General features: G+C 40.6%; 1 protein-coding gene across 1 annotated transcript in view; it reads right to left on the reverse strand.

The window, feature by feature from the left end:
* PCCB (propionyl-CoA carboxylase subunit beta) overlaps positions 1-20,360 on the reverse strand; it is a 99,994-nt gene that overhangs the window by 56,190 nt on the left and 23,444 nt on the right. The window contains exons 6-8 of the mRNA XM_028099214.1: positions 18,332-18,442; positions 4,444-4,552; positions 1,135-1,255 (exon numbers count right to left, since the gene is read on the reverse strand). Of these exons, the coding sequence (XP_027955015.1) occupies positions 1,135-1,255; positions 4,444-4,552; positions 18,332-18,442 (341 nt within the window). The remainder of the gene's footprint in view (positions 1-1,134; positions 1,256-4,443; positions 4,553-18,331; positions 18,443-20,360) is intronic.

The following is a 20,360-nucleotide window of genomic DNA, read 5'->3' on the forward strand; positions in this document are numbered from 1 at the left end:
AGCTACTTTGGGATCATATGGGAAAGAGATATGGCTGGGCCTAAGTAAGATATTTAGTCATTCCTAGGCCTCTGGGCCCTAATACCTTCAAATGATGTCCTAAACTTTTCAAGAACCCCAAACAGGATAGATTCTCAGAAAAGGAAGCTGTGCCCATCACTCTGGGCCTGTGACCAACCTCCATTTTGTGACTACACATAATATGCCACTGGTTAGGTCCTCTGAGGAGTGGGGCTGAGGCAGGTTAAGAGCCCAGGTCCACCCCACAGAGCAGTGTCTTAAAAATGGCTTCTTCCTGTGAGCTAGAATTCTAAATTCCTTCTGCAAAACAAAGTCCAGGCCAAGTGAGTTTGAACTAGTTTGAGTCTGAAGTTTGCACCTCAGAGTGGAAACAAAATGGAGAGAAAGCAGCCAGAGATCTGAAGCAATAGTTCCCCAGGTGAACCTCTGGCTTTCTCAGTGGTGCCCCGTATCAGGCAGTGGCCCCAATAGCAAGAAGGAGAGAAAGTCCTCACTAGGTGGCCAGCAATTCACCCTTCCCCTGGACTGCCACAGGCAGGGGTGTACAGGCACATTTCCTAAAGGGCATGCTGTCTGCACCATTTCATGTTTCACGTCAAAACAAAAAATACTTCCATTTCCAATTCTGGACAAATCAAGACTCATAGATGTCAATGGGGGGGGATGGTGGGCACTGTTTACTCCCAAGCTATTGATCAGTTTTTTGTTTTTTTTTTAAAGATTTCTTTGACAGAGCAACAGCGAGAGAGGGAACACAAGCAGGGGGAGTGGGAGAGGGAGAAGCAGGCTTCCCACTGAGCAGGGAGCCCCATGCAGGGCTCGATCCCAGGACCCTGGGATCATGACCTGAGCTTAACGACTGAGCCACCCACACGCCCCTATTGATCAGATATTACAGAGAGGAAAAAAGTGAATAGAAATAAAATTTTTCTTTGCTCCTGTATTCAGACATGCCACCACATGCCAACACCTGAGTGCCTCGCTGGCTCCACTCCACAGTCTACTCCAAGCTGCCCCATAGGGTGGACCCTGGAGGTCCCGCCAGGGCAGAGGAGCCAGAAAAGGGCAAGCCAACCTGCAAAATGAGAGTCAGTGCTGTCTCCTGCAACTCACCTGGGATCATGGCATTCGCAGATGGGAGCTGGGTCCTGATTGCTGAGGGGCAGGTAGTTGAAGAACTCCCGAAGATTACACAAGGCATCAACATCATTTTCAAAAGCTCTGTGGGCAACACCTGAGAAAACAGAGAGGCTATAATGGGCCTGGCCACCTGTCAGCCCAAAGACGCTGCTCCACGTCCACCTGTCCGTCCGAGGGCATGTCTGCAGGAGACCCTGCCAACAGCTCTGCGAGGATGAGACACCACAGACGCCCCCACCTTCAGGTTGACCTGCAGTTTGTGCAGCCTGTTCCCTTGGCTCTGCACCCACATCTCGGCAGGGTCATGTCTTTCTTTATTCCCCACGGCCCTCATGTGCCATCCCCATCCTGTGTGGGAGTTTTCTTCACACCCTTCCCTGCAACACCTGCCTGTCCATTTCCCTGTTTCCCACATGACATCTCCCCTGGAGTATCAGTTCTAACATGGGAGAGCCCAGGCCCGTCTCAGCCACTGCAGTCCCACATCAAGAATTACACCTAGTTATAGGTCACTTAGCTTTCAATAAAGCTGAAAAATAAAAAAAGAAAAGACTAATGGCCGGCACATAATGTCATGGTATTCAGGAATGGTGGAGGGCAAGGAGAACCACCTGGCCCTAGTGAGGAACGAAGACATCATTCAAGAACACTGAAATCACAGAACTGCCAAATGCCCCAGACATGACAGAGAAAGTAGGGCCAGAAACTCTCTCCCAGACTCCCTGCTTCCACCGTTTCCCCTACCGCCTCTTTTCCACTCAGCAGCCAAACTGAGCTTTTTAAGCCAGATTTATGTCACGTCTCCAACCACCCTCCTTGCTGTTCACTGAACATGCCAGCCACCCTCCCTCCTCAGGGCCTTTGCATCGGCTACTCCCTCCGCCTACATTGTTTCTCCCCTAGACGTTCATGCCGTTAACACCAGATCTGCTCGACTGCCACCCTCACAGTGAGGCCTGCTCTTACCCTATTTCAAAGCACAACAATCCCAGGCCCCCTTTACCCTGTTCTACTTTTTCAATAACACAGATTACCTTCTAACATATTGCACAATGTCCTTATTTATCAGGTTGTTTATGGTCCATCTCCTGTGCTAAAACATAAGCTCCACAGAGGCAGGGGTCTTTTTTCTTTCACAAAGGTTTTCCCAGCACATAGAACAATGCTTGACACACAGGGACACAATGAACATCCGCTGAATAAAATGTTTCGTGCTCAACACAGAATTCTTTTATTCAAGAAATACTTAAAAATTGGTGCAGCCGCCTTGAAGGACAGCATGGCAGTTCCTCAAAAAGTGAGAGTTACCACTTGACCCACAAATTCCACTCCTAGGTATATACTCAAAGAAAACAAAAAACCTGTCACACAAAACTTGCACAAGAATGTTTACAGCAGCATATTCATGACAGCCAAAAAGTGGAAACAATTCAAATGTTCAACTGATCACTGAATACATAAACTGTGGTAGAGTTCTATGTGGAAATATTATCCATGCCGCAACATGCATTAACCTTAAAAATGGTATGCTAAGGACAAGAAACCACTCACGAAAGACCATATATCGGAGGACTCCATTTATTTCCATTCCATATATATTCAGAATAGACAAATCCACAGAAACAGAAGGTAGATCAGTGACTGCCTAGAGGTAGACTGTTTGGGGGGAAATGGGGAGCAAACGCTAATGGATGCGAGGCTTTTTGAGGATGATGAAAAGTTCTAAAATTATGGTGATAACTGAAAAAACACCGAATACATAAAAATCATTGACTTGTATACTTTAAATGAGTATGTCTCATGTATAATATGTAAATTATATCTCAATAAAGCTGTTTTAAAACCAAGGAAAAAGATGTATAGAGCTCCATTTAGGCCTTGCTTTGGAGATACAGCTAAATACATCAGATGTCACCAATATTCAACCTTATTTTAGATCCCAGTACAAAGAAAAACTGTGGCCAATTAAACCCTGAGATAAGGGTGTGAGGACCAACTGTGGGGCAGTAGCAAGGAGAAGTTCTCCTTCTAGCTGTATGCTGGAGACGGAGCTGAGAGCAGAGCTGAGGGTAAGGAATAAGTCAAAGCTGATGCCAACCTGAGGTGGAAAAGGAACAACTTTGGTGGGTGGGAGGAGTCAAGAGCTCTGACTTAAAAAAAAATAAAATAAAAAATCAGGGCACCTGGGTGGCTCACTCAGTTAAGCATCCAACTCTTGATTTCAGCTCAGGTCATGATCTCGTGGTCTTGAGATCAAGCCCTGGGTCGGGCTCTGCACTGTGCATGGAGCCTGCTTAAGATTCCCTCTCTTCCACTCCCTCTGCCCCTCCCCACCATCTCTTTAAAAAAAAAAAAAAAAATTCATCAAATGGAAGACTTCACACATGTAAGAGAGATGTAACTTACTAAGAAATGCTGACATCTAAGTGATGATCTAATGCCTTAACCGCAGTACATAGAAGTGTGTAAATTGGTCATAGCAGCTTCTCATCGCTTTGAAATCTTTCAAAGAAGCAATTTCTCCTGCCTTCACTTACACTGTTTATTTCGTCATAGACAATCCTTTCACAACCTGATGTCTTTTTCCAAAAATATATGGAATTCCCTCACTACTCCAACAACAAAGTCTTCATTAATGTCAGATTCATGCCCCACTCCCAATTCTATGCCTCTGTGTAAGAGTAACCTTTGTTTCAGTCCAAAGAACAGAATAATCTTTACACATTTTGAACTCTGCACGTGTGGCACATAACCTCAAAAAGATGAAAAGCTATGACTAAGTTTGTAAAAATTTGGGCCATGACCATCACATTACGACTGTACCTGGCCAAGGGCAATTGGTAATACCACCATCTAAGACATACCTCAACTTTGGATTAAAAGAAAGTCACAATACAGCATTTTTTTTGAAGGTTCAACAGTGTGTATATTTATATATGTATATGTATGTATTTACATGTGTATATGTATGTGTATATATGTACTTACATGTGTTCATATATACATATATTTATATATCCTATCTCTTGTAACCACCATTTCAGTTAGTTTTAAAATTTTAAAGACTATCAAAGCTTTAGTAGTAGCCTGTTTTTGTTTCATTTAACAAATCTGAGCTATTAAATCTATCTTTATTATTATATCTGTAGTAAATATACCATACTACAGTCCTCTCGAATTCGACCGATTAAATGATATTTATAAAAGATTGTCACTATTCTCTTTGGCAGTGTCTACTTCTCAATGGTTAAAAACAGTAAGGTGAGCCTCAAGGCCTCTAACCTGACATGGTGGTATGGGTCCTGGCACCACCAAGCTCCTCCTGAGTAACATCCTCATTGGTGACAGACTTCACAACATCCGGGCCAGTGATGAACAGGTAGGAGGTGTCCTGAAATTAGAATTACAGAAGGATCAATCTCAGGCACCTTAGAGTTGACACTGCCAAGACAAATGCAGAGAAGTTAGTGATGTGACAGAACCAGGTTAGGATGCTACTCAAAGATACCTATCCAAACTAAAGACCCAAGGTTTCCCTGCCTCACTGTCTACTAAGAAAATTTCTACCGTATGGTTCTGTCTCAGCAAAATGATTTGCAGCATGCCTAACGTTGCAGGTCACTCATCTGTAAACACCTTAACTGGGAGCCCTTATTCAGAGCTTGCTGTGCACCAAGCATTTTTTAAAGCACTTCATGGGATTGTGTAAGTAAGCCTATTTTCACCCTATTATCACCCCCATTTATAAACGGGGAAACTGAGTCACTGTGACAGTATATATAGTTTACCTAAAATTAACCAGCCACCTTAAGCCATTTGGAGACCATGACAATCAATGCTTTGGGGTTTTAAGAGGGTGACATTTAATTTTTAGTTTTTAAACATAAAAGCATTTCATAAAACACTAAAAAAGAACAGGAGATACAGTAGAATGTAGGTCTATATCCAAGCCCTTATTTCCAACCCTCCAATTTCCCTCCCCAAAGGCAACCACTGTCAGTTTCTCTCCTTGCAAGACATCCATGCATATGTGAGCATTAATATTTATCATTAAATAGTAATATTTAATACTGTCCTCTTATTTTCTTTCCAGCACAGTGTCCTAAAACTTCTTGACGACCATTCTGAATCAGGACAGTAGGATATGTATAATAATTTAATAGTCACCTACTGATGGTCCTTTAGGTTATTTCCAGTATTTTGCTATAACAAGCAATTCCACAGTCAATATCTTACTACAGTCATCTCTGGCAGCTCACTGTTCATTTTCTTTGTTCACTTTTCTATTGGATACTTATTTTTATATACTGAGGAAATTAGTCCTTAAACTAATAAGTGTGTTTCATCAGTCTATTTTATGGATCCTTGGCTTGGAACCCTGCTAGAAAGGTCTAGCTAGAAAGGTCTTTCTTCCCCACTCCACACAGACCCATAAACAAATGTTCACAATAGCATTATCTATAACAGTCAAAAACCAGGAAATAACCCAATGTCCAATCAACATGTGAAATCTCAAAATAATTATCCCAAGTGAAAGGACCCACCCATCCCACCACCCACCAAAAAAGAAAAGTATATACTTTTTGTATGTGTTTTATACATAGAAAGTGTCATTTTGAATGATTCTCTTTATATAACATTCTAAAAAATGCAAATTAGTTTATTGTGATAGGAAGCAGATGAATGGTTACCTGAAGACAGGGTCAAGAGGGAAGGAAGGATGGATTACAAGGATATATGAGGAAACCTTTGGAGGGGGGTTGGTTATGTTCCTTATCTTAATTGTGGTTATGGCTTCGCAGTTGTATACATGTGTCAAACTCAAACTACACAACTTAAATATGTGCAGTTCATCATAGAATTATATCTCAAAGTTGTAAAAAAAAAAAAAAAAAAAAACAAAAGTGGAACTGCAAAGAGCCAAGAATATCCCATACCACTTGAAGAAGAATAAGGAGGGACCACTTGCTGTACCAACTCTCAGTATTTGTCATACAGCCCCTGTCACGAAGACAGTGTGGTGCTGGTGCAGAGAGAAGGCAACAGATCCCAAAAGAGCTCAGTGAAATACTGATATATGGATGCTTGATTCATGATACAGGTGGCATTACACAGTAGGAAAGGATGCGCTTTTCAATAGAAGCCTCTCAGTCAACTAAGTAACTGTAGGAAAAAAATGAAACTAACCTCTATTTCATATTATGTGTAAACTTCAATTCCAACTAGACTGAAACATAAATGTAAAAGGTAAAATAATAAAGCTTTTAGAAAAGAGAAATGATCTTCATGACTTTGGGGTAGAAAAAAGTTCAAGAACTAAGATACACTACCCATAAAGTACACATTTCACGGTGGTTCTCCTATCAAAAGAGCATAGAAGCCAGCTTGAAGGGTCTCCCGTTGGCTAAGTGAGGACAATTTGAGCGTGAAAACAAATAATGCTAGTAATGGATTAGAAACACCTGAGTAGAACAGGAAATCCAGAAACCCACTTAATAACAAATCCGCGAAATAAACAAATGCCCAAGGAAGCAGGGTTCTTCCTTAGGGTAGGATGCCAACTGATATGAAGCAAATGATAGAGCTGGTAAATACCAATTTTGTAAAAATTGGTATTTGTCGTATAATGTCAAGTAGCCCCCTGGCATGGTCTCTATCTCCCAAAAAGTATTAATCAGTTACAAAAGAAAAAACAATAACCACACAGCAGAGAAACCAGACAACACCTTGAACAGTGATCAAATATCACCAGTGAAGGGCGGATGGACATCACTTGTCTCTAGATGTGTCATCTGAACAGGATACATCACTTACGTAGTAGACACACCGGGATACCTGATCTGAATCTAATCATGAGGAAACATGAGATAAACACCGCTGAGGAACGATCTAATAATCTGTTTTGCAGCCTTCAAAAATGTCAGTGTCATAACAAAGTCTGAAGAGCTGGTGCAGATGAAAGGGAGCTCATTAGGACAGGACAAGTGAATGCAGTATGTGGTCCCCAAGTGGGTCCTTCACGGAAGAAAAAAAGTGCTATCAAGGACCTTATTGGGACAACTGACCAAACAGAATCTGAATGGCAGAGAGACTCGAGTATCATACAGGATAGATTATACATTGGGCACACATGAAACGAGTCTCAATAAATTTAAAAAGATGACAAAAACAGTTTGTATGATTTCAATTACAATGGGATGAAACTAGAAATAGAAGGAGAACTGGAAAATTCAAATATGTGGAAATTAAACATCACACTCTTTAAAAAAAAACCACTGTGTCAAAGACAAAAATCAAGTGAAATTGGAAAATAACTTGAGACAAATGGAAGTGAAAACACAACATATAAAAATTTATCTGATACCATAAAAGCAGTGCTAAGAGGGGAAGTCATAGCTGTAAACACACTAAGGAAGAAGAAAGATCCCAAATAACCTAACTTTATACCTTCAGAAAAAAAGAATCAACTAAACCTAAAGTTAGCAGAAAGAAGAAAATAAAGATTAGAACAGAGCATGAAAAATAAAAGCTAGAAAGGCAAGATATAAATAGATACACACACCCCCAACGGAACCACAAGTTCATTCTTCAAAAAGATTAGCAAAATCGACCTATCTTTTGTTAGATGGACTAAGAAAAAGAGACTCAAATTACTAAAATAAGAAATGAAAATGATATTACTACCAATTCTACAGAAATAAAAAGAGTACTATGAACAATTCTACACCAAATTGGGTAACCTAGATGAAATGAACAATTCCTAGAAACAGCAACCTATAAGACTAATCAGTAACAGATGGCTTCACCAGTAAATTCTACCAAACATTTCAAGAAGGATTAAACAGCAATCCCTCTCAAACCCTTCCAAAAAAAATTAAAGAGGATGAAACACTTCCTAAGTGTTGGAAGGTCCACCATTACCTTAATGCCAAAGCCAAAGACAGAAAAGAAAGGTACAGATCAATATCCCATATAAATACTGATACAAAAATACTCAAAATACTGGCAAACCTAACTCAACATTTAAAAGAATTATACAGGGGCACCTGGGTGGCTCAGTCATTAAGCATCTGCCTTCGGCTCAGGTCATGATCCCAGGGTCCTGGGATTGAGCCCCACATCGGGCTCCCTGCTCGGCAGGAAGCCTGCTTCTCTCTCTCCTCCTGCTTGTGTTCCCTCTCTCACTGTGTCTCTCTCTGTCAAATAATAAAATCTTAAAAAAAATAAAATAAAATAAAAGAATTATACAACAAGACCAAATGGAATTTTTCCTGACATGTACGAATGGTCCAATACACAGACAGCAATGTAAAATACCTCAATAAACAAAGGGGGAAAAACTACATGCTCATCACAATCGATGTAGAAAAAGCATCTGACAAAATTCAACACCCTAGCATGATAAAAATACTCAGAAAACTAGAAATAGAAAGCATAATAAAGGCAATTTATGAAAAACCCACAGCTAGTATCATACTCCATGGTGAAAGACTGAAAGCTTTTCTTCTAAGTTCAGGTAACAAGGCAAGAAAGCCTACTTTCACCACTTCTAATCAACACAGTACTAGAAGTCCTAGCCAGAGCAATTAGACAAGAAAAAAGAAAAGACATACAAATCAGAAATGATGAAGTAAAATGATCTGTCTGCAGATGACATTTTATATGTAGAAAACTAAAGATTCCCCGGGGGGGGGGGGGACAAAATGAACAAATTAATCAAAGTTGCTGGATACAAAATTAGCTACATTGTAGACACCCTCTCAGTTGCCTGAATTGCTTGGACTCAAGGAGGGCTATCAGCTCTGGGTCCAGCACCCTTATTTCAGACTAAGATGAAAAAGGAGGCAATGACCACTGTCATTTAATGCATAGCTGAGAGTGGAGGTTTGGTTGCATCTAAATTCAAAAGCAAACTGAAAATTACATTCAACCACTTTTTTTTAGGAGAAAGAGGAGTCCAAGATGGTGGAGGAGTAGGAGACCTTAATTTCATCTGATCCTGGGAATTCAGCTAGATAGCTATCAAGTCATTCTGAACACCTGCGAACTCCATCAGAGATCAAAGAAAATAGCAGAAATTCTATGAACAGAAAAGTGACCACTTTCTGCAAGGTAAGAGCATGGAGAAGTGAATCTAAGGCAATATATGAGAAGACCGACTGTGGGGGATCAGGAGCCTCCATCAGCCGGCTACCGGCAAGTAAGAGAGCAATGGAGCACAAAAATCATAACTTTTAGAAGTCTGCTCCCATTTGAGACATTGCTCAGGCGGCTAAGCGGGGTAGAACCCTCTCTAGGACAGTGTGGTCTCAGGATCCTTGGGGTCACAGGAAGACTGGGGGAACCTGAGTGAGGCAAGCTCCCAGGTATCAGAGCAGGGAAGCCGGCTGCAAACAGTGAGCCCAGAAGTGGGCTCTCAGCTCAGGGTTGCCATAAACTGTGATCCACAGCACAATTGGGCGACTAGTCTCCAAGCAGGGATCCAACAAGCAGCAGAACAGGTGAGACCCCCCCTTCCTCCCCCGGGAGGAGTGGCACAGGATCTGCAGGGTTTGAAGACTCAAAGCGGGGTCGCATGCCTGAGATAGAAACGCTCGGTCACAGGCTGGGTGAGCACTGAGTGTGGCCTGAGACCAGGGAGACAGGATTAATTGACTGCTTTCACTGAAGGCTCACTGAGGAATGGGGCCCCAAGCATTCAGCTCTGGGGCCAGAGATTGGGAGGCCACCATTTTCATTCTCGTCCTCTAAAGCTGTGCATAAAGCCTTCAAGGAACAAAAGTCACATAGAGCAAATTTAAGAAAACAGAAGATCATAGGGAAAGAGAGGAAAAAATAAAACAAGAGGAAACCAGATAGGGAGAGAGACCATAAGAGACTCTTAATCATAGGAAATAAACTGAGGGTTGCTGGAGGAGATGGGGGTGGAGGGATGGGGTAACTGGGGGACAGACATTAAGGAGGGCACGTGATGTAATGAGCACTGGGTTTTATACAAGACTGATGAATCACAGACCGGTACTCTGAAAGCAATAATATATTACATGTTAATTAACTGAATTTAAATTTTAAAAAATATCAAAAAAAAACTTTTAAACTACTTTTTTTTTTTTGGCACTGCAGTGAGTTAAGTATTCTGTCATTGTTAGCTTAGCAGTTTCCTTAAGTCTAATTCGGGTCACTAAAGGTGACACAAAGTTCCTCTGGGCTTACAGCATCATGCTGTATCATGATATGGTAGGTGCCAAGGAGGCCGCCCCAAAATGGGCGACTTTGACATAAAGATTATTTTAAGTTAAAAAGCAATCAAAATCCAGCAGATTCGGGAAAAGCTCTTTACCTCCCCTACAACTGCCTGAAAAGAATTTAGAGAGAGGATCTGCTCCAGAAGGAGCTATCACCATGGATAACTACATTACAATGAACTAGGTATGGTAGACAGGGAGGAACTTAACAAGGCCCGTTTGATCAAAGGCTTCAATGCCCCATTGTTTCTGAGTGGCCCAGCAAACATTTGTTTACCAAACATTTACTCTTTTTCATCTTCCGGCTCCTTAGCTCAGGACTATATATATACCTCATTCTGCCTGTCTTTGGAATTTCCATGTCTGTATGGATTCCCTGTAGGTCTGAAATTAAATTTGATTTTCTCCTGCTTAAAAAAAAAAAAAAGCTGCATTTTTATACAGCAACAACAAACAATCCAGAAAGGAAATTACAAAAACAATTTCATTTACAATAGCTTCTAAAAGAATAAAGTACTTAGGAATGACTTAACAAAAAAGGCACAAGATTTGTACACTGAAAACTATAAAACATCACTGAAAGAAATTTAAAAACTCACAAATAGAAAAACATCTCATATTCATGAGATTAAAGACTCAATACCGTTAAGATGTCAACACTACCAAAAACAATTTACAGATTCAATGCCATCCCTATCAAAACCACAATGACTTTTCTTGCAAAAATAGAAAAACCCATCCTAAAATTGATGAGGAATCTCAGAGAACTCTGTATAACCAAAACAATCCTGAAAAAGAACAAAGTTGGAGGGCTCACACTTCCTTGACTTCCTTGACTTCAAAACCTACTACAAAGCTAGAGAAATCAAAACAGTGTGGTAGAGGCTTGAAGACATATAGACCAGCCAAACAACATAAAGAGCCCAGAAATGAACCCTCATATATATGCTCAAATGGTTTGGCAATGATATTTATACCATCCAATGGAGAAAGGACAGTCTTTTCAATGAATGGTGATGGGAAAACATCATATTCACATGCAAAAGAATGAAGTTGGACTTTATGTTATACCATATACAAAATTAACTGAAATAGGATCAAAAGCCTACAAGAGCTAAAAGCATAACACTTAGGAAACAGGGGCAAAATCTCATGACACTGGATCTGGCAAGACTTCTTAGATATAGACAAAAATGCAGAGGCAACATAAGATAATAAACTGGACTTAATCAAAATTACAATTTTTTTTTTAAGATTTTATTTATTTGACAGAGAGACAAAGAGCGAGAGAGGGAATACAAAGCAGGGGGAATGGGAGAGGGAGAAGCAGACTTCCCAATGAGCAGGGAGCCTGATGTGGGGCTTGATCCCAGGACCCTGGGATCATGACCTGAGCCAAAGGCAGACACTTAACGACTGAGCCACCCAGGTGCCCCTCAAAATCACAATCTTATACAAAGGACACTACCAACAGAATGAAAAGGCAGCCCACAGATTGGGAGAAAATATTTGCAAATCATGTATCTGTTAAGTGACTAATATACAGAATATTTATTTTTAAATAAAACTTTTAAAAACTTTTAAAAACTCCTATAATTCAGGGTGCCTGGGTGGCTCATCTGTTAAGTGTCTGCCTTCGGCTCAGGTCACGATCCCAGGGTCCTGGGATCAAGCCCCGCATCAGGCTCCCTGTTCGGCGGGAAGCCTGCTTCTCTCTCTCCCACTCTCCCTGCTTGTGTTCCCTCTCTCGCTGTGTCTCTCTCTGTCAAATAAATAAAATCTTTAAAAAAAAAAAAAAACCTCCTATAACTCAACAACAAAAAGTAATTCAAAAATTGACAGGGGCCTAAGCAACATTTTTCTAGATATATCTCCTCAGGCAAAAGAAACAAAAGCAAAAATAAACTACTGGGACTACATCAAAACAAAAAAAGCAGGCACGTGGGTGGCTCAGTTGGTTAAGCAACTGCCTTTGGCTCAGGTCACGGTCCTGCAGTCCCAGGATCAAGTCCCGCATCAGGCTCCCTGCTCAGCAGGGAGTCTGCTTCTCCCTCTGACCCTCCCCCCTCCCATATGTTCTCGCTCTCTCTAACAAAATCTAAAAAAAAAAAAAAAAAGTTATTTAAAAAAAAAACTTTTGCAAAGCAAAGGAAATGATCAAAACAAAAAGGCAACATACTGAATGGGAGAAAATATTTACAAATGATGTGTCTGATAAGGGGTTAATATCCAAAACAAACAAAACTCAACACCAAAATAATCCCACTGAAAATGGGCAGAAGATATGAACAGACATTTCTCCAAAGAAGACATCCAGATGGCCAACAGACACATGAAAAGATGCTCAACATCACTCTTCATCAGGGAAATGCAAACCAAAACCACAATGAGATGTCACCTCACACATGTCAGAATGGCTAATAAAATTATGAATGAAAGGGGAGAGAGCATGACTAACACCAAGGAAATAGAAAGAAATAGAAAAAAAAAAAACCTGGAAGAAATGCATGCCTTCCTGGAAACCTATAAACTACCAAGAGTGAAACAGGAAGAAATTGACAATCGGAATAGACCAATAACCAGTAACAAAATTGAAGCAGTGATCAAAAAACCTCCCAAAAAACAAGAGTCCAGGGCCTGATGGATTCCCAGGGGAATTCTATCAAACATTCAAAGGAGAAATAATACCTAGTCTCCTGAAGCTGTTTCAAAAAATAGAAACAGAAAGAAAACTTCCAAACTCATGCTATGAGGCCAGCATTACCTTGATCTCAAAACCAGGCAAAGATCCCATCAAAAAGGAGAATTACAGACCAATATCCCTGATAAATACGGATGCCAAAATTCCCAACAAGATCCTTGCTAATAGGCTCCAACAGTACATTAAAAGGATTATCCATCACGACCAGGTGGGATTTATTCCTGGGATGCAAGGGTGGTATGACATTCGCAAATCAATCAATGTGACAGAACACATTAATAGGATAAGAGACAAGAACCATCTGATCCTCTCAATTGATGCAGAAAAAGCCTTTCACAAAATACAGCATCCTTTCCTGATTAAAACTCTTCAGAGTGTAGGAATAGAGGGAACATTCCTCAATTTCATAAAAACCATCTATAAAAAGCCCACAGCGAATATCATTCTCAATGGGGAAAAGCTCTCCCTTAAGATCAGGAACACGACAAGAATGCCCACTCTCACTACTATTGTTCAACATAGTACTAGAAGTCCTAACATCAGCAATCTGACAACAAAAAGAAATAAAAGGTATTCAAACTGGCAAAGAAGAAGTCAAACTCTCTCTCTTTGCAGATGACATGATACTTTATGTGGAAAACACAAAAGACTCCACCGCCAAATTACTAGAACTTATACAGCAATTCAGTAATGTGGCAGGGTACAGACACACAAACCAATAGAGCAGAATCAAGAGCCCAAAAGTAAACCCTCATATACACTGTCAACTAATATTTGACAAGGGAGCCAAGAATATTCAACGAGAAGAGAGCTATGGCTCTTCAATAAATGATCTTAGGGGCACCTGGGTGGCTCAGGTCATGATCCCGGAGTCGTGGGATCAAGTCCCTCGTCGGGCTCCCTGCTCAGCAGGGAGTCTACTTCTCCCTCTACCCCTCCCCCATGCTTGTGATCTCTCTCTCTCTGACTCTTACTCTCTCTCTCTCAAATAAATAAAATCTTAAAAAAATAAAAAAATAAGTATTTTGGGAAAACTGGATCACTACAGGCAAAAGAATGCAAAAGAATCACTACAGGCAAAAAGACCATATATTCAGCTGGTCACAAAAATTAACTCAAAATGGATTAAAGATTTAAAGACCTGAAACCATAAAACTCTTAGAAGAAAACACAGGGAGGGGTGCCTGGGTGGCTCAGTCAAGTGCCTTCAGTTTAGGTCTTGACCCCAGAGGGTCCTGGGATCGAGCCCCGCATAGGGCTCCCTGTTCAGCAGGAGCCTGCTTCTCCCTCTCCCTCTGCCCCTCCTCTGCTTGTGCACTCTCCCTCGCTCACTCTCTCAAATAAAATCTTTAAAAAAAAGAAAACATAGGGAATAATTTTATGGATGACACCAAAAGCATAAGCAACAAAAGCAAAAATTAACAAGTAGGACATCAAACTAAATAAAAAGCTTCTACAGAGCAAAAGAAAATCAACAAAATGAAAAGGCAACCTACTGAATGAGAGAAAATATTTGCAAATCATATATCTGAAAAGGGGTTAATATCAAAAATATTTAAAGAACACCTACAACTCAATAACAACTACAGTAAAAATCCAAAATGGTAATTATGTGAAGTGAAAAATGTGTTAACTAACCTTATTGTGATAAACATTTTACAATATATGTCTGTATAAAGCTATCACATTGTATACTTTAAACTTACACAGTGTTATATGACAACTATATCAATAAAGCTAGAAAAAAACTTTTAATGAACAGAAGATCTCAATAGACATTTCTCCAAGGAAGACCTACAAATGGTCAACAAGTATATGAAAAAATACAACATCACTAATCATCAGGGAAACGTAAATCAAAACCAAAAGGAGGTAGCACCTCAACCTGTTAGAATGGCTATTATCAAAAAGACAAGAAATAAGTGTTGGCAAGAATGTGGAGGAAAGGGAACCCTTGTGCACCACTGGGAATGTAAATGAATACAGCCACTATGGAAAACAGTAGGGAAGTTCCTCAAAAAATTAAAAAATTATCATATGATCCAATAATTCTACTTTTGGATATATATACACAAAGGAAACCATCAACAAAACTAAAAGACAATCTACTAAATGGGAAAAGATATTTGAAAATGACATATCTGATAAAGGGTTAGTATCTAAAATACATGAAGAACTGACAGAACTCAACACCCCCAAAACAAATAACCCAAACAAAAAAATGGGCAGAAGTAATGAACAGACATTTCTCCAAAGACATACAGATGGCTAACAGACACATGAAAAGATGTTCAACATCACTCATCTTCAGGGAAATGCAAATCAAAACCACAATGAGGTATCACCTCACACCTATCAGAATGGCTAAAATCAAAAACACAAGAAACAAGTGTTGGCGAGGATGTGGAGAAAAAGGAACTCTTGTGCACTGTCAGTGGGAATGCAAACTGGTGCAGTCACTGTGGAAAACAGTATGGAGGTTCCTCAAAAAATTTTTTAAAAACTACCCTATGATCCAGTAATCATACCACCAAAGAATACAAAAACACTAATTCAAAGGGATATATGTACCCCTAGGTTTATTGCAGCATTATTTACAATAGCCAAATTATGGAAACAGCCCCCAAATGTCCATGATTGATGAATGGATAGTGATACACACACACACACACACACACACACACACACACACACACACACACGAGGAATATTATTCAGCCATAAAAAAGAATGAAATCTTGCCATTTGTGACAACGTGGGTAGAGTTAGAGTATAAGGCTAAGTGAAATAAGTCAGTCAGAGAAAAACAAATACCATATGATTTCACTCATATGTGGAATTTAAGAAACAAAACAAATGAACAAAGGGAAAAAAAGACAAGCCAAAAAACAGACTCTTAACTATAAAGAACAGATGGTTCCTAGAGGGGAGATGGGTGGGGGATGGGTGAAATAGGTGAAGGGGATTAAGAGTGCACTTATTTTGAAGAGCACTGAGTAATATATGGAATTGTTGAATCGCTATATTGTACACCTGAAACTAAATAACACTGTGTGTTAACTACATTAGAATTAAAAATTTTTTAAAAGAAAATGAAATCAAGATCTCAGATATTTGTACTCCCATGTTCACTGCACCTTATTTACAAAAGCCAAGATACGAAAACGACCTAAGTGTCCAGCAACGGATGAATGGATAAAGAAAATGCAATACAGACATTATTCAGTCATGACAAAGAAGGAAATCCTGCCGTTCACGACAACATGGGTGGACCTTGAAAGCATTTCACTCATGGCTAATTATTACCCGTGTATAAATGCATGTGCTAAGTGAAATAAAATCACAAAGAGAACGACAGGTAATGTATGATCTCACTTATGTGTGGAATGTAAAAAGCCGAACTCATAAAAACAGTAGAATGGTGGTTACCAGGGGCTGGGGACTGGAGGAAATGGGGAGGTGCTGGTGAAAGGTGTAAACTTACAGTTATAAGATGAATAAGTTCTGGGGATCTCATGTACAGCATAGTGATTCCTACTGTTAATGCTGTATTATACACTTGACAATTGCTAGGAGAGGAGATCTTAATATGTTCTCACCACAAAAAAGAAATGGTAATCATCTGAGATGACAGAGGTGCTGGCTAACTAACAGTAGGGTTAGCAAGGGACACCAAGAAGGCTGGAGAGGTGAGAAGAAATGCCAGAGAAGACAGAGTGGAAGCAAAGGAAAACGAATGTTGCTAATACTCTGAGGAAAATGCATGTTAAAGATCATTGACAGTGACACAGAAATCATTGATGACCTTAAAAAAAAAAAAAAAAAGCTTTTAGTGGAGTGAGGGGGTAGAGCCAAATTGGAATGTGTTAAGGAAAGAATGGGAAGATAGGAATAGGGCAATAGCCACAGGGAGATGCAGACTAGGGGAGGGCTTTTGTGGTTGTTTTGAAGATAGGAAATACCTGAACAGGGGATAGTTCTGATGGGAGGACCCAGTACCAAGGGAGAGGCTGAAGATGGTAGATAGAAGAGAATGGACAGAAGGCTGGCTACTGACAAGGTATGAAAAGTCGCAGTCCATGATAGGCACAAATGTAGGAAGAGGGGGAGAGAAGGGACTTAGCCAAAGGAACTGCCACCTCTGTTCCCGGCAGGAAGAGGAGGACTGGGTGAGCTCAGGAAGGTACTGTATATATCAATTTCGTAGGCAAGGTAGAGGGAGTTCTGCTTTGTTCAGGAAGAGATGTGGTCATCTGAATTTTTAAAGTTTTTTTTTTATTATTCATTTGAGACACAGAGATACTGAGAGAGAGAAAGCATGAACAGGGGGAGAGGCAGAGGGAGAGGGAGAAGCAGGCTCCCCGCTGAGCCAGGAGCTGGACGTGGGGCTCGATACCAGGACTCTAGGATCATGACCTGAGCTGAAGGCAGACGCTTAACCATCTGAGCCTCCCAGGTGACCCGATCATCTGAATTTTTAAAGCCCACCCCTATTGAACATATAGGTTGCTTTCAGTCTGTCACTAAGAACAAAATATCTGGATCAAAGAGTAAGCACTTTTCAAACTTTCTCAATTCCTACTGCCAAACTACGCTCAAGAAAAAGGTGTTCCCTATTTACATTCCCTCTATTTACAGCGTTCTCCTCATATTGGAGGACTATCTTTACCTCCCCCCCCAAATCTGTCTTGGCATTTATTGCTCATTATTATTAAATATATTTTATGAGGAAAGACTAATTTTTTAAAAAGGTATCAAGTTAAAGTAATTACCCATGTATAAATGCAAGTAGGCCTCATTTAAAATTAGAAATCTCATTCCAGCCAAATTATGTACTAAAGATAAAGCACCTCTCAAAATGAAGTTAGAGATCAGATTTACCATTATAGACAATATGTAATGAAATGGCAAACAGCCGAAGAAATAAAGGTAGGACATAAGAAACAACTTCCCAATAAAGTAGATTACAGAAAAGAATCATTTGCAATTCAAGTCAACAAGTAAAATCACCCACCAATGAAGTACACAAGCACATTCTGCCACAGAAGTCCCACGAGCTACAGATTTCATGCCAAAACCTTCTCTCCATTAAGACTTTTATCATTACTATGCTGAGAGCAGTGATAATGCAGATATCCCAGATCTAGGTCAGGAACTATTTTTATTGCAGGTGAGTTACTACACAATTCTCAAAGGGCAGGAGAAACAGGCCCTTCTTTCTTACCTTTACCATGAACGTGAAATCAGTTAAAGCAGGAGAATACACAGCCCCACCAGCACACGGGCCCATGATCAGAGAAATCTGAGGGATGACTCCAGATGCCAGGACGTTCCTCTGCCAAAAGAGAAAGGCAAGGCATGTGGTTACAGAGGTATTCAAGGCACTACTTGCAGAAAGATAAAGGCAGTAATAAAATTACATTTGGCTTTTAGTCACAGAAATTCTGTGCTGGAGGCAAGAGACCTAATCAGTACAGGTTCTCCCAAAATTATATAGTTTCTCCCCATAACAGGTGGGATGGTTGGCTTATTACTTTCTGTGGCAAATACCCTCTCTCCACTCCTTGGCAGTAGTTTCCCAAAAGCTCCAACAGGACATAAGCTCAGAGAGACTCCATTCACTCTTACCCCAGCTCCAAACACACCTCAGGCTTAGCACCCCTATCTGCACAAAGCTGGCTGAAAAAATGAATGAAAATCTTAGGCGGAATATACAGGGCCAACACTTATCCTGGAGCCAGGACCTCTGTTTAGAGCCCTTCACACCCACCAGAGGGTACCCAGCAGTTACAAGGCAAGGCGAAGAGGTGGGTGCTACTTTACTCTGAGTCTTCAATGTCTGCCCACCTCTAGGCAGGGCATATGGGGAAAGGGAGGTAGCAGGAGCCAGGAAGGCTCAATGGGGACAGAGGTATGTGAAGGGCCAAGCCACAGGCCACCTCCTAGGAAAGAAAAAAAAAATGGGGTCTGGAAGACCCAGGCAAGATGATAAAGTCCAATGACTCCTTGCCCAACCCCCAACTTTTTTCCTTCCTCTGGGTTCCATCAGCATAAGAGAAGCATGTCCACTTTTAGCCATTTCTTGGTTCTGAGTCCAATTTCTATAAATCATAGGAGATAGCTGAGGACAGTACAAAAAGCCAAAGCCATCTATAGAGGATTCTGGGAAGATGGCAGAGAGGGAAGCACCAGGAATCTGTCCTCACCTAGACAACAACTGCACTGACATAATCTGTCTGATAAAACTTTTTGAAACTCTTGTCTATTGACGGCTTCCAACTCCCAGCAGAAAATCTGGAGAATAAACTGTGGTTAACTCCAGTCCATTTTAGCTCTTAGCACAATAGCAGCTCCTCATCCACTGCCCCCTAGCCACAAGGCAAGCAGCTGGACATATATTCCTGGAGCAGCTACACAGGGCTTTCAGGAGCCAGCGTAGGCGAAAAGCACTCCATCCTCCAAATATGAGGGATCATCCACTGGTGATTCTGGTTACAGAGATGTCGTTAGAGAGGTAGGTGGCCATTGTTGTACTTCCTTAACCAACCGCTGCAAGCCCCTGCCCCTGCAGCCCAGTATCACTAACCATTAGGTAAATACAAACCATAACTAGAATGGGGTACCACAACACAAACAACTGGGATGGCCACTACCAAACAGGAAACAAGTAATATTGGTGAGGATATGGAGAAATTGGAACTTTTGAACATTACTGGTGGGAATGTAAACTGGTACAGCCACTGTGGAAAACAGCATAGAGGTTCCTCAAAAATTTAAAAATTATCATGTGATCCTAGAATTCCACTTCTGGCAATATACCAAAAAGAATGGAAACCAGGATCTCAAAGAGATATCTGTACACCCACATTCACAGCAACATTACTCACAATAACTGAAACACAGAAGCAACCCAAGTGCCCATCGATGGATGAATGAATAAGCAAAATGTGGTATGTATATACAGTGGAATATTAGCCTTAAAAAGGAAAAACTTCCTGTCACGTGCTACAACATGGATAAACCTAAAGAACATTAAGTGAAGTGAAATAAGCCATTCACAAAAACACAAAATACAAAATGATTCCATGAAAGCTGGTGCAGCCACTCTGGAAAACAGTATGGAGGTTCCTCAAAAAGTTGAAAATATAACTACCCTATGACCCAGCAAACGCAATACTAGGTATATACCTCAAAGATACAAATGTAGTGGGGCACCTGGGTGGCTCAGTTGTTAAGCATCTGCCTTCGGCTCG

Source organism: Eumetopias jubatus, unplaced genomic scaffold (genome assembly GCF_037043125.1).
Source record: "Eumetopias jubatus isolate StellerSeaLion01/CBP00866 unplaced genomic scaffold, mEumJub1_p1.0 scaffold_1, whole genome shotgun sequence".
NCBI classification, from domain to species: domain Eukaryota; kingdom Metazoa; phylum Chordata; class Mammalia; order Carnivora; family Otariidae; genus Eumetopias; species Eumetopias jubatus.